Below are 14,615 nucleotides of genomic sequence, written 5' to 3' on the forward strand. Positions count from 1 at the left end.
ACACTTTTGTCTAATGGTAGCATGCAAGGTATATTGAATAAATTCAAAAACATCATAATGCATTTGAATTATTATTGGAACTCTGATTTTTTTTTCTACTTATCCTGTTCAATTTTGGCTAAATTTATTTATGGAGAGGGAGGATTCGTTTTTTTGATGTAACACAACTGCAGAATAACACAATATGCAGAATTCTTTGGTGCTCTAGAGTTCACTGTAGGGGAAGGAAGTCATGTTTCCAGGCAACTGGAACGGAGTGATTAAAGTACAGAGAATTAACTCTGCTTCTGCTTGAGACAGCACCGAATACTTCAGACATCATTGCCACAAGCATTCTGCTTCAAGTTTTGGAAAAAATCAGTTTGTGCAGCTTTAATGGGGGAAAACAAGTACTTCAAAGTTTATTTTATAATGTTTCTGTGTCTGTGTGGATGTGCTTAACAGAAGAATACAAATTGTTTTACACTTAAGTAAATGGAACTGAACAAGGGAAGTCCATCTGGAGCTCTGCAACCCCCTGTTGTGTCTTCTATCCCACAGCATTTTCTAAGAAAATAGCCAGTTTGGTGGTAACAAGGAAAATAATTTTGCAAGCGTTATCCTCAATATGTTTTTTAAATGCATGGGAAAACAAGTTTACATCAGCATATCCAAAACACAATTTTAGAAAATTCCAGTTCTATGTCTTATCTGCCTTCTATCCTGAACTTACTCCCTTATTACTCATCTCTTTCCCATTCTTTGCCATTGGGACTGAAGTATGCTCACTTTCTGCTTCTTAAGACTTAATATAGTGATTCTAGTATATTCATATTGGCATTAATTAATTATCAATCTATAATATATTGATTTTGTGTAAGTTATGTAATTAAAAAGCTTAGCAGCTAACTGTGTAACCTGCAAAACTAAGTTAGGAAAAATCTACGCTTGGTTTAAAAAACAAAATCTTGAATACCTCAAGAGAACCTAATATATTAGTACTACTTCTCTACCAGAATCCCCACAGTGCTCTGAAATACGGCCAAGGGAATTGGTTCCTGTGGTTTAATTTCCACGCTGTTTCTATTTATACACATTACAAAACCATTAATGCACCTGTCTTCAGCTGAAACTGACTACAAAGTACTATGTCTTTCAGTCAGTGCTGGAAATGTGCAGTAATAGGGTAGTCACAAAAGCCTGTCAGAAATCCATCTTAATGGATAACCATACCACTCCATGACAGCAAAGAATAAGCAATGTGATAAAGAAAAAATAAATCCAGATCGTCAGGACAAAAAGTCCCCTTGTGACTAACCGAATCATTTATATACATAAGGATTTTCAAATTTCCCTGATTCTTTAGTCAATGTTAAACAATAAAATAGTAAATTGTAAGCTTTAACAATCTGTCAGATAAACTGCAACAATATTAACGTTTTCTTATCCTCTAACATTGGAAAATACAAGACAGAATTTTAACCATAACTGTTGTCAGACATGTCTTCTCCTGACAGCTTTTAAGAAGCCAGTTCCTGACTTCTACTTCTATCCCAGACTTACAATGTCAGTCAAAGAACAGGTATTAAAAAAGTATGAATATTGTTTTCTTTATTTTAGTGTGACATATCATTGGTGTTAAAATTGACATATGTATAATATGTATATATTCAATTCAAAATGGTCCAAAGAGGATTATCTGAACAAGACACGTCCTGTTCACTGTGGCTCTGCAAATCTCTCTGTATATTACTTATAAGGTACCAGAGTCAGTCATTTTGTTAGAGGAAATAAATATATTTCATTTATCAAAGTGACAAGCATAAAAATGAAATGGCGTATAAATCTCCTTCTACCTGCATTTCCTTCTCCATCTCTTTCTCCACTTAATACAGAGATAGAAATTCTTCTATGATAAAGAGAAGTAAGTTCCAATCATGGGTTATGCTGTGATGTCATAAATGCAAAAATGATTATGGCTTTACCATTGAAAAATTTAAAGTATTCTTAGTAATCTAACATTAAAGTATTTTTTGTTGTTGTTGTTATTTTTTTTTTTTCTTTTTCTTTTTTTGTGACCTGTAAGGGGATCGCAACCCTCCCACGCTCAGCCAGTGAGTGCACCGGCCATCCCTATATAGGATCCAAACTCACCGCGGGAGCGCTACTGCGCTCCCAGCGCCGCACTCTCCCGAGTGAGCCACGGGGTCGGCCCTAACATTAAAGTATTAACCTAAAAAAATTTCCATTTTCCAATTCACTTAATTTCTTAATTTTAAAATATAAATTATAATAGATTCATATTGTTGAAAAACTAAAACAATATAAGGAATAAAGTATTTTTTATTCACATCCCTTGTCTACCCCATTTTTTACCCTTTCCCTTATAACTTACCACTGTTTGTAGTTTCTTAGTATCCAATCAATATTTCTTTATGAAAATATAATAAAACATGAATATATTTGTATTGCCCTCAGAGTGTTAAGTAACTTGCCTTAGGACACTAAACTATTCAAACTCAGCCTATCTGATTTCAAAGCTGAGATGTTTCATTATGGCAATGTTATGCTCCTAATGACTAGATGGATTTTTTAAGTGATGTAATATTTTCTTCTTTATTATACTATTTTAATTGTGGAAATTTTTCTATTCATGCAGACATATCAGTGACATCTGGTATCATGATTATTAGCACACAGGTTACTTAATGATCTTCAGAGTTACAGTTTTTCTTTCTCCTGCATAATTTTTGAGGACATTCATTTTCAAATATTTTTCTGGCAGTGCCAGAAGATAGAAAAATTCATACAGCACAAGACTCTGACTCTCTTAGCTGGTCAACCCCAAGGTCAACCACAAGGCTTCCCTTGTGCCACCAAAGCTTACCTTTCCTTTGCTGATGATAAAGAATGTGTCCCCTCTTGCACCTTGCCTGATAATATATTCTCCATTTTCATAGTGGGTCTGAAAAACAGAAACAGTAACGAACAAAAATATTAAGAAGGAGTATCTACTAAACAGCTCAAGCTCTTCAAATATCAACTCCCTGGGATGCATTCATACAAATTTTACCCAAGCCTAAGATCCATCGTGATTTAATAATGAATAATAGTCAATAAATGAAATAATTACAAAGATATCACAACTATAATGTGCAATTTTAAAACTATTTTGTTAATGTCATTTCTCTGGGTGATTTTACTCACATCTTTAAATTTATTCATTTCAATTGTCTGATGAAAATATTATTTTCTCCCATCAACTGAGCATGAAATAAAATAGCAGAGCTTCTAATTAAACTGCTCTTTCTGTATTATTTTATTTGTCATTCTCATTTGGTTTTAGTGTTCTCATAATCATAGCCTTCTTTTCTGAGAAATTACTGTTGCATCTAAAGATCTTCATTTGAAACCAGGTTGACTTTTAGAGTGGATTAAATGGCCCTAGTTACTTTTTAAGGCACTGCTTCATGCGTTAACGTCCTTGCTTAAGCAATTTAGATTTGGCCTTGTCAAACAGAATGTCTTAATTTTATGAACTGAATTATGGTCTGGCATCTGTTAGCTCATAAGCTACTAAATGAGGATTAGCAGGTAAAGCTGCGAGAGAATTGTCATAGTCAGTGGGTCAGTATTCAGACTTGGACACCACCACTAGACCCAGGGTGATGATTACTCCTGCAATGAACAAAAGTAATTTCTATGAGGAGAGGTAGGAGAAAGTACATTGCCAGGTCAGGAGGTATAACCAAAAAATGAGATTTATGCCATATGGCCCTATCCTTCTCTGCAGCTTAGCAGGAGAGCCATATTTTGGGAAAGAAAACATTACTTTGCATACTCCTTAGGAAACAAGTTTCATGGTTTACATGCACACTCATTAGGCTGATGGCTATAATTTGTCCTTATACTTCAAGACCAGCTTTCTTAACAGTTTAGTCTATTCACTCTTAAAATTGCCTTTCATTAATACTTGATACTGAGAACAGCTATTATTTTCTTTGTGTATCTAGAAAGTTAACACACTACCTGCTCTGGATTAAATCCTCAAAACTCACTGAAGCTTGATCCCCACACTAACAGTGTTAAGAGTTTGAGAAATCAGACTATGGCAGTGTTTAAAGGTAGGACCTTTAGGAAGTGATTGGATCATGAGGGCCCTGCCTTCATGAATGGATTAATCCATTCATGGGTTAATGAATAAACGGATTGTCATGGGTGTGGAGTGGTAGCTTTATAAGAAGAGTGCATAAAAGCACTCTTGCCATTCTTGTCCTGCTATACTCTGTTTTGTCACGGGATTCTGTACAGATCTCCCAATGAGAAGGCCCTCACCAGATTTACCCTCTTGACCTTGGACTTCCAGCCTCCAAAACTGTAAGTCATGAACCTCTTTTCTTTATGCATTACCTAGTTTCAGGTATTCTGTTATAAGCAACAGAAAACCGACTAATACACTACCTAATCTGCTACTTAACTTTATTTTTTTTTTTTACTAAAAAGCAATTCATTTTCCTAGAAACAAGTTTTTTAAGTAAAAAAGTTCTTTATTCTCTTCCCCCAATTTCAACAACTGGATAATATATATGACTACAATCTGATGTGTACCTTTTCAGACTTTTTTCCCCTATGCTTTTAAACACACAAACACACAAATGCATACAAATCATTATTTCTAAATAAAAATATAATTATAAAATGCATATTATTCAACTGATTCATTTCATTTAGCAAGCTATCTGTGTTTGATTTTCATATCTTGTGGTATTGGTATGAAAAGATCTTTAAGATATGCGACAAAATCACAATAGTCTACTTTCACACATTCATTCAATAAATATTTTTTACTGCCTCTGAGTCAGGCCTTCTTACAGGCACATATGAATAAGACAAACTCTCATTGTAGCACCAGCCAATAGTTCTTTGATGGTGAAATATTCTATAGCTGCATTGTCCAATACAGTAGCCATTCGCCACATGGAGCTACTGAGCACTTGAAATATGGCTAGTATAGCTAGAAACTGAATTTTACAACTTATTTATTTTTAATTAACTTAAATTTAAATAGTCACACATGGCTAGTAGCTACTGTCTTGTAGCTACAGGTAGTAGCTTGTACACACAGGTAATAGCTAAAACTGACAAGCAAAGAGTTACAATTCCTAGCACGGGGGAGAGGGAAGGAGGGAACATCTTTCCCGCTCCTAATGTTTCTTTCCATGTGAATAAAGCTCAATTAGTAAAACTTGGACTTCTCTCTTCCCCTTTCCTCACTCTGCATCAGAGGAGATGGCATGCCTTATCTGACTGATAAATTTGGAAGGAATCAGCTGTGTATGCTCATCTCAGCTCCTCATCTCTTCCTTGTGAGAGGGAGCTTCCATGGAGGCCAGGCATGCTCTGTTGCTTCCCCAGGGGAAGATTCTCCTCTCCAGCGCAGTGAAGCCTGCTCCTGTCTGAGCCTCTGTGACAGGACAGGTAGTTCTGCCCAATCATAGGGTCCAGTTTGGGAAGGCTATTTGGCTCTCACATCTAAGCTACATCCTTTAACCTAGATTTTTTTAATTATAAGGGTAATATTTTATCCCCATATATCATTTTTGTTTGTTTTTTCTCACTTGGTTCTTAACACAAGACCACGAACCCCAAATAATCCAGTATGTAAAATGCTCTCATCTGTAAGCACAGGGTTATATAAGCCCACAGTCTTGGAGAGAGCTGTCCCTTCCCAAGGGCTTCTCCACAGAGGATCCTTGAGCCCATCTGAAGGACAAGAAAGAGGTTACTGGATGTTTAGCAGGAGAAAGCCACCCCAGAAAGAGAAGAATAAGCAGCTTTTTTTTTTTTTTTTTGTGTGTGTGTGTGTGTGTGACCGGTAAGGGGATCGTAACCCTTGGCTTGGTGTCATCCACACTGCACAAAGCCAGTGAGCGCACCCGCCATCCGTATATAGGATCCGAACCCGTGGCCTCAGCGGTCCCAGCACCACTGCACTCCCAGTGCTGCACTCTCCCGAGTGAGCCATGGGGCTGGCCCAATAAGCAGCTTTTTATGGTCATAAAACACTAGTGGATGTACAAATAGTTTTGAAAAATTTGTTGTAGGGAGCTGTCCTGTATACCTAGCTCTGCCATAGGATCCCTGGACTCTACCTACTAGATGCCACTAGCACCCAAACCCCAGGTGTAAAAACCAAAAGTGTCTCCAGACATTGCCGATTACCCTATTGGGGTCAAAACTGCCCCCAGTTGGGAAGGACTACTCTAAATCTTTCATATGTTTAATCCTTTCATCTTAAAGACTTAAAGTTTGCAGGAATATCCAGATATAGTCTAGTTATTTAATTCATGGAAATTACCTAATCACCTTCTTAATATCATCTGATATGGTTCTTTGCAACTCAACACCCATAATTGCCATATCAATTATTTTAGTTTACCTACACAGGCATTCACTGAACCTATTTCCAAGCTGCATAAGCTCATAAAACCCAGGGGTTCAGAGAAGAGCCTTGAGACAGCGGCCAAAGGCATTCCAAGTTTGGAAAAGATAACATTATGGTGTCATAACACTGAGACTATAATGACTATACCATCCCAAAATGCTCGATAGCACCTGAGGGGAAGATGATCATGCATGCATGCTGATTCTTTGAGAGGCTCTCTAATTATGTTAATCAAACGCCAGCAGCTCCACTGTTTTTTGAAGGTCACTTTGCAGCTCTGCCATTTTCTTATTTCAAATTAAATCATAGGAATACACAGAATTTAGAATGGAAGGAAACCTTTGCAATTTGAAAGTTTCCTCTAAAATGTTGCCATAGTTGTTGGGATGAAAGCTGATCTCCCTAACGTGGCCGACAAGGCCGTGGACAGTCTGCTACATGCCACAGTTTCCAAACCCTTCACACTCTCCCCCACTTTGCCTTCCAGCCTTACTGGCCCTCGTTGGTTGGTTGGTTGGTTCCTCCACTGTGCCCCGACTAGGCCTCAGCACTGCCACTACTGTACCCCCGCTGCTCCTCACCTAGTAACATACCACTACTTTTTCAGATCTTAGCCTTCCCTGACCTGGCATATCCCACCCACCTGTCCCCACCCTGCCTCACACACACAGACCCCAGCTAATTTAGGTCTCTCCATGATGTGATTTGACAATACCACCTAGCTCTATTTCATTGCCCTTTTCTGAGCTTGTAGTTATATATTTATTTGTATGATTATTTTTCACCAGATTTGATGTCTAATGAAGGCAAGGACTATGCCTGGCTTTGTTTACCGGAGCATTCCCAGTACCTAAGTTACTGCTTGGAACAGAGTAGGGACTCAAAAATATTAACTGCCTGAATGAAGTAGTCCTCCTTAAGTCCCATTTTTAGCCTTGCCTGTGGTCAGTCCATTAGAGAGGCTTCTACCTTGAGTGCATGTGCCAAGCCCAATTTTCTTCTGCTGTCTCCACCGTTCTCTCTCCAATCCACAGCAAAAATCATATCTTGGACTTTTGCAATGTCCTCTTCTCTGATCTCCCTGCCTCTTGCCTACCCACCCCACCCCACGTCATCCCACCTATTCTTCTCACTGCCACCAAAGTGACCTTTCAAATAACAAATCAATTGAAATCATACTACTGCTGAAGACTTCCAATGGCTTCTTACTGCAATTAAAACCATAAGCAACTCACTGCAGTCTGTGAAGTCCTAGGTATTCCGTCTCCTACCCACCTCTCCGTACTCACCCCCTCCCTCTCTCAACCTCACTGTTCATTTGGTTGCCTTTTGTTTCAGACATGCTGACTTACTTTCTGGGTCTCTCCTCTGAAATCCGCATTCAACAGGCCCTCTGTCACAAAATTCCTCCTCAAGATCTCTTTCTTTATCTTGTTCTCATCATCAGTGCCTCAACCAGGCCTTCCCTCACCACTCTAATGAACCTCCAACCCCATTTACTCTCTATCCTACATCTCTGTTTTGTATTTTTTGTGATATCAGACAACTCTCCAAAGCTGTGTGGTCCTGCTTTGCTGCTGCCAAAATACCACTACACACTTTAATGACGGCTTGATAACCAACACAGCTGCTAACCACAGCACAACGGAATCTCCTGTGAACAAAGCCTTTTATCAAACCCTGCATGATTTGGAATTATCATTCTTTTCTGTTTGCTATCTGTGACCCTTCCTCTTGTCACCTGATGCTCACAGAGTTTAGGAGATCTGCTGCTATAACCATTGTTTCACTTAGAGGAATACCTATACAAAATAGGCATTCAAAGGAGGGCTAGATTAAGAATAGATTTGGCCCAACCCCTACATTTTAAATGGAAAAACTGAGTTATAAATCATCAATTATAGGGATGGATAGTCCAGTTTAACATGTCTAAATTAAGCAATGCATCATCCAAAGGCAGTGATTTGGAATAATATTTCCAAAACTTGTGAGTTAGGAAAAGCCAGTCTTCTCTTTGCCACTAAAAGGAAAAAAAAAAAAAAGTACATCCCCAGGTTCTAAGACTTCAATATTAATATGTACATGTCCATTTAGACATTTTAAAATTCTGAACATACTTGATTACACTTGGCAGAGGCTTAGTGCACCTCTGTAGCTGGTGCTTGAGGCCTTGGTGGTTGCTTCTCAGTGAATATATGTGATTTATTTTCTCTTTTCATATTAGAGTAATAGTTATTGATATGAAATGCACTGAATTTTAACTTGTAATTTTATTTTTAGCCTCCAACTCTAACACAATCTGTCATTGAATCTAAGTTAATATAAACTAATATACAATTTATCATTCTGAAATAAATTTTCACCTCAGGTTTTCTCAGCCAGATTATGTCATTATCTCCCTCTACATTTAAATTTGCTTAAGTTTAAGGTTGGAATTATCCTTAAGTCTTTATTAAAGTACCCATTAATTGACATTGGCTTAATAATTAAGGCATACGTGATACAGACCAGTATGGTAACTGCTACTGAATATAAAAATAGCTGTAATAAGTATGAGCCACCTTTGTATGTCCACTTTATATTTATATATACGTGCACATATATATTTCAGCAAAAGCCTGAACATCTGATAAGTGTTTGAAAAGGTGAATAGCAACTGGAAAAGTGCTGACTTAAGAACAATATGATCTTGGGTCACGATTCCTGCCTCATTCTTTCAGAGAATAGTTATATCTTAGAAGAAAAGTCTGATATCAAGATGGAGAACAACTATCTTTAAAATATTGGGATCTTCCTTGAGTGAAATCCTCAAAGGAAATTCTTACCTCTCCCTAATACCCCAAATTTACTCCAAAAATAAGACCTCTTCATGGAGAACAAGATCATCAAAAAGCTTGATTAATCAAAAAGTATGCTAGATAGGTAGGCAACAAACAAGGAAGGCATTTCTTGGCTTAGGACTTCTCTCTTTGGCAAATCTCTACCGATTAAAGATGCCTTGACCTGGATTACCTAGAGATGCCAAGAAAGACTGACATCTAGTCTTTACCATGGCACAAAATTCTCCATGTTTCTGTCCCTGGATTTTGGTACTTTGGAATCTGAAGTCTGAAGTAAGATCTATTCTGGAGCCAATGATCACATCTGTAAACCAGAAGGTCTTCTTCTCTCCCCCTTTATACATGGTCATCATGGATTTTATAACAGAACAAGTATAATATTTTTGTGTTGTCAAAAATGGGCCATTTTTTATCTCATGAAACAATTGTCAAGACTTGTTTTGTTATGACGTGTTTTCTTAGATAAAAGCTAACTTCATTATGGCTATAATTTTAAGATTCTTTCCTTCCCATCTTCTAAAACAAAGTTAATTTTTCCTCACATCACTACCCACAAATTAACCAGGATAATGAAAGAATGGATCAATGCCTGGAGCATTTTTTCTAATTCCCTTTCTCATACCATCACCACTCTGTCCCAACCAACTGGACATCTAGGATCATCTGCAATACACAAGTCTCCTACTAGAGAGTGTTCCTATCAATTCATGTCTCATCTTCAATCCAAGACATTCCTTTTATATATATCCAGTACTTCCCCACACTTCTTGGGCTGGACAACAACTTGGCTCCAAAGCTACCCAAACTCTCCTACAAATTTCTCCTTTCCCAAGCCTGAACTTCAGAGCCAGATGAGAGAAAAGCCCCTGTTAGGAGATTATGGTCTTTCATTCATTCCATTAACTAAACTAGCACCATATATTCGTGTCTTCTATGAAAGAGACCTTGCACTTGGGTACTGAAGCTACAAAGATACACAAGACACAGTCACTAACTTGAGAGTTAGCATGACATTGTAGTTAAACAGGCAGATACTGGAGGGAAACTGCTTGGTGACCAATCGCAGCTCTGGAACCCTAAGTGAGTCACTTAACCTGCCCATGTAGTTTCCTTTTCTGCAAAATAAAATCATACTTCCACAAACAGATTGTTGTGAGGACTAAATGAGTTAATAGTAACAAAGTAAAGGGACTGTCACATTGTAATCAGTATGTGACTGTAAATTATTATTGTTGTTATTAGTTTCAGTACAAGTTTAGCATAAGGAGAATTGTAGACAAGTAACTCATGATACGTAATACATAGCTATTCCCAGGCAGGCAGCAGTTCTCTGCTGGGTGGGGAGAAAGGGGAAGGGCTTTCCTAGCAGAGGGGGCAGTATTTGCAAATCCACAGAGATGGTGAGTCCATGTGGTTAACATAGAGGACAATAATAGAATCAGAGTGGCTGAGTCTTACAAGTCACATTTTATTGGGCTGTTCACCAACTTCAGTATAACCCAGGGACCTTCAGACTCTGAACAATCTACAGTTTCCTGTGTTCTTCATCATTCTCTCCTCTATCACAGAAAAATCACAACAGTAAACACCATTCTCAACCTTACTTTAAGTTCAGAGACACCCCTAATTAATGTCCTGGGGACTAGAAGGAATACAGAAATACATCCTGAAGAGTCAAAACCAGAAGCTCAGCAAACTTTGCCTGCTTAAAAGTTTCACCAGGATCTCCCCACCGTGACCAGTTTAACCAGGTGCCTGTGGGAACAGAAGACGGTTTTAAGACCAGCCCACTCAGGGTCCTCACCCTCATCCCAAGGACCACTGTGCCACGGAGGGTGAGAATGTGAGTGTTGATAGGAGTGACATAGTCATCAGTGAACTGGGCCCTCCACTCTTCGGAGGCTGACTCACAGAGCACCCAGAGAACCTTGGGAGAAACCCAAGTCTAGGCAAAAAAATATGGTTTTTTCATCAAATACAAATATCTAAGGCTTCTACATATAGAACCTTTCTAACACTAGCCTTCAAGACACCAAACTTGCCTAGTTAATCAAGTCTATTTAAGACACAAATAGCTGGGGTCATAAGTATGAGTCTGCGATGCCTCCACTGCTGAGAATCTGTGTCTAAGCAGCTGTCCCTTGGGCCACTCCTTCACCTCATAACAACCCTTAATAAAACATTTCCACTTGCCTGTAACATTGTTCATCAAACTACTTCACCTGGAACTTTGCCCTGCTCTTTCTGATACTGTGATGCATTCTAGCTACTAGGCTTTTATGCTCTGTTCTACTAACTGAGTCATTGTATTTCCATTTACCTCGGTGGTGCTATCAGGACCTTGTTTCTACTGAGGTACCCATTTGTATTTGAACCCCTGGGATTTCTCTATGAGTCAGCTGGCCCCCACAGAATAGGACACACACTGGGTGGATAGCATAGCAGGCAGCCCTAAGCCTCATGCTGACCAGCTATGTGTGGTCAGATCATAAGGACACACTTCAATCTTGCCTTCACAAGCAGCTGGGTTTGATTCCTACTAACTCCCACACTGATGAAAAGGAATGGGTGTGAAAGTCCCCAGGGCAAGAAGTACTAGGACTGTGTGAACTTAACTTAGAAAATTAACTTATAACTTGCACCTGGATGTACTAAGCCAACAGGTTGGCTGAGTCAGAACTGCTACATGCCTGCCTTTCAGGTACTTCAGAGTTGACACAGTTATAAGATTTCCTGCAATGAGCCCAGATGTAGCTTCTTAGAGGAATTAATGGGATTGTCACCACAATGAATAGGAATTACTGGCAGCTTTGCACTCTCATGGGGTCTAAGGGACCAAGGAAAACCATAACTCCATCTGAGAGTACACTGATATGTCTCTTGCTCAATGCAACCCATTAAGGTTTCATAAAATCTACTTAGTGGGCTGCAAACAGCATCTTTTAAAAAATGGCATAGAACAGAAAACATTGAGTGAATCACACATTGGAAGGATAAGCACAATCTATAAAAGTTTTATAGGTGTGTGTGTATGTGTGTGAATACTTATGTGTGTACTAGACTATGATGTAAAATGTATTTCTTACTACAATAAACACTACTTTGATAAAATGCATACTTTTCTTTCTTTACAAAAGCCATGGCATCTTCAGAACAGTGAGGTATCTTGTTTCTACATCAAATCACCTTTAGAAAATTTGTTATCATTAATAAGAACACTTGTATTGGATTTTTTCATTTTTTGAATTATTCCACTTTTGAAAAAGTGTGCAGAGGTTGAAAGTACTGCTCCTCTAAAGGGATGTATAATCTCCATTTAAGTAAATGATACATGACTCAGTTCACCTTTGTTTTCTCAGGGGCTCTCTGGTCTTCTCCCCTCAGTCCTCTGCATCATCTTTCCCACTGTCTGACAAAATAGGATCATTTATATTTACATTTTGGTATATTCAAATACCCAATTTTTTTCACACTAACCTTTAGCACTTCTCACAGTGTAAGAAAACTATATAGGTTTTTGTACAACTGACACTGATTGCTGCTTTTCTTCTCTGAATCTCAAGTATTCTTGAGTTCCTTGTGTCTTTACTGGTGAGATCACATGACTATCCTTTAAGTCTCTTAAATACCTTCAGAGTTTATGACACAAAGACAGCTGTTGACCCAGCAGTGGCTGCCTGAACTAACTGAATCCTCACCTTGAATATCAGGTGAAACAAAGGAAGGGAAACCTGAGCTGAAATTCCACAAATGCTTTGGTTTTCTTTGATGTTTAACTGAGCTCTGCAATGACATCATTTTTCGTATGAGTTTTCAATCTCTGGTTTTTCTTTCAGAGATTTTTGATTCGAACATATTCATATAACATAATGACCAAAAGTGATATAAAGGCAGGCCCATGAAATGCAGAAAATCTCTAAAAAGAACAGTTCATTTCAGACCTATTCATTTCACAATAGAATAAAACTGTTTATACAGTAGACAAACAAGCATTCTCATTCTACATAATTAAACTATAACTCAAATTTAACAATTTGATCTATAATGGCAATTAGCTTCGGCAGAACTTGGAAATTGTTTGCCCTGACAGATGATGAAATGTGTCACAGGAAAGCACACAATTCAGTGTTTCAGAGTTATCATCTGAAGTCAAAATATGTTTTGAAGTTTCTACCAAAATAAATACAGTACTCAAAAAAAAAAAAAAAAAAACCCGAAAGAAAGATTAATCACAGTTTCTCATAAACCCTACAGCAGAGATAGTGGAGCAAGTCAAAAGTATGCAGAATTCACTCAATTACTTTAGGATTTTAAAATAAACACTTCACATTCCTTTTCAAGGAGGCACTATTTAGTTTAAAGGACATCATACTAAATGTTGATATACAAAGTATTCAATAACTAGCATTTTAGGGCATTAACCAATCAGAAAGGACACAGGCTGCCACAGGGTCCTGGATACCCTCCCAGATCATGGGGAGGGAGATGCCTCAGAAATGAAATGGGGCAGCAGTCAGGGGGCTCTTGGCATGACAAAGGCTATTTACTAACTGATACAGTTGCATTTCCGTGTGACAACTTGGGCAAAACCATTGAATAGAAGCCGTAGAAATGCTCCTTTTCTACCTTCATGTCCCCAAACAGCCCCTGTTTCACACATATTTTAAAGTTTCTGAATTCAGGATGAGGATCACTACTAACAATGGTAGTTAAAGTGATTGAATCAAAAAAATACAGTAGCTAAATCTGCACAAAAATGGAGGACACACTGTCTCCAAGTCCAGAGTCCCTGGCTGGGAACAGCTAAGTTACGAAAAAAAAGTGAAATAAACATAGCAAAGGGGAAATAAAAACCATCAGAAGTGGTGTACTTATTAATGGAGCACAGAAAGAGAAGGTTACGAGAAAACACATGTGAGCAATGTGTGCCTGCAAGTTAGAGATCACAGATCTGAGAGTTGTAAACCTTTTGGTCACCATCGAGAAGTGTACTGTTGTCACCGGGTATATGTTATCGACCTTGGCCACCTGAATGAACTACACGTTTAGATGAGCCACTTCTTTCAGCTTTAAATGAACAGTCACCAGGCAATCTTCTCCTTAGAGCATCTGCCTTTACATCAAGACTCAAGATGTGTGCATGATGGTCACACATTTGGGTAAGGCCCACATACACCATAAAGTACTAGGTTGGCATTTGAGTTTATGTTTTGGTCTCAAGTAATACTGGTAAATTATACTAAAGGTTGTAGTACTAAAAGTATGATGAGTATATATATAAGTCCCAGTTTTATTCCCTGCCAGGAAGAAGCCCAGATCCTAAGTATGGTAAAATTCAACAAGACAATGCC

General features: G+C 38.2%; 1 protein-coding gene across 2 annotated transcripts in view; it reads right to left on the reverse strand.

Annotated features, from left to right (window-relative positions):
* Window positions 1-14,615, reverse strand: part of PRKG1 (protein kinase cGMP-dependent 1) — a 1,297,492-nt gene that overhangs the window by 225,596 nt on the left and 1,057,281 nt on the right. For both annotated transcript variants that reach the window (XM_063103400.1, XM_063103401.1), the window contains exon 6: window positions 2,867-2,944. In XM_063103400.1, coding sequence (XP_062959470.1) covers window positions 2,867-2,944 — 78 coding nt within the window. The remainder of the gene's footprint in view (window positions 1-2,866; window positions 2,945-14,615) is intronic.

The sequence above is a fragment of the Cynocephalus volans genome, chromosome 7 (assembly GCF_027409185.1).
Source record: "Cynocephalus volans isolate mCynVol1 chromosome 7, mCynVol1.pri, whole genome shotgun sequence".
Classification (NCBI taxonomy): domain Eukaryota; kingdom Metazoa; phylum Chordata; class Mammalia; order Dermoptera; family Cynocephalidae; genus Cynocephalus; species Cynocephalus volans.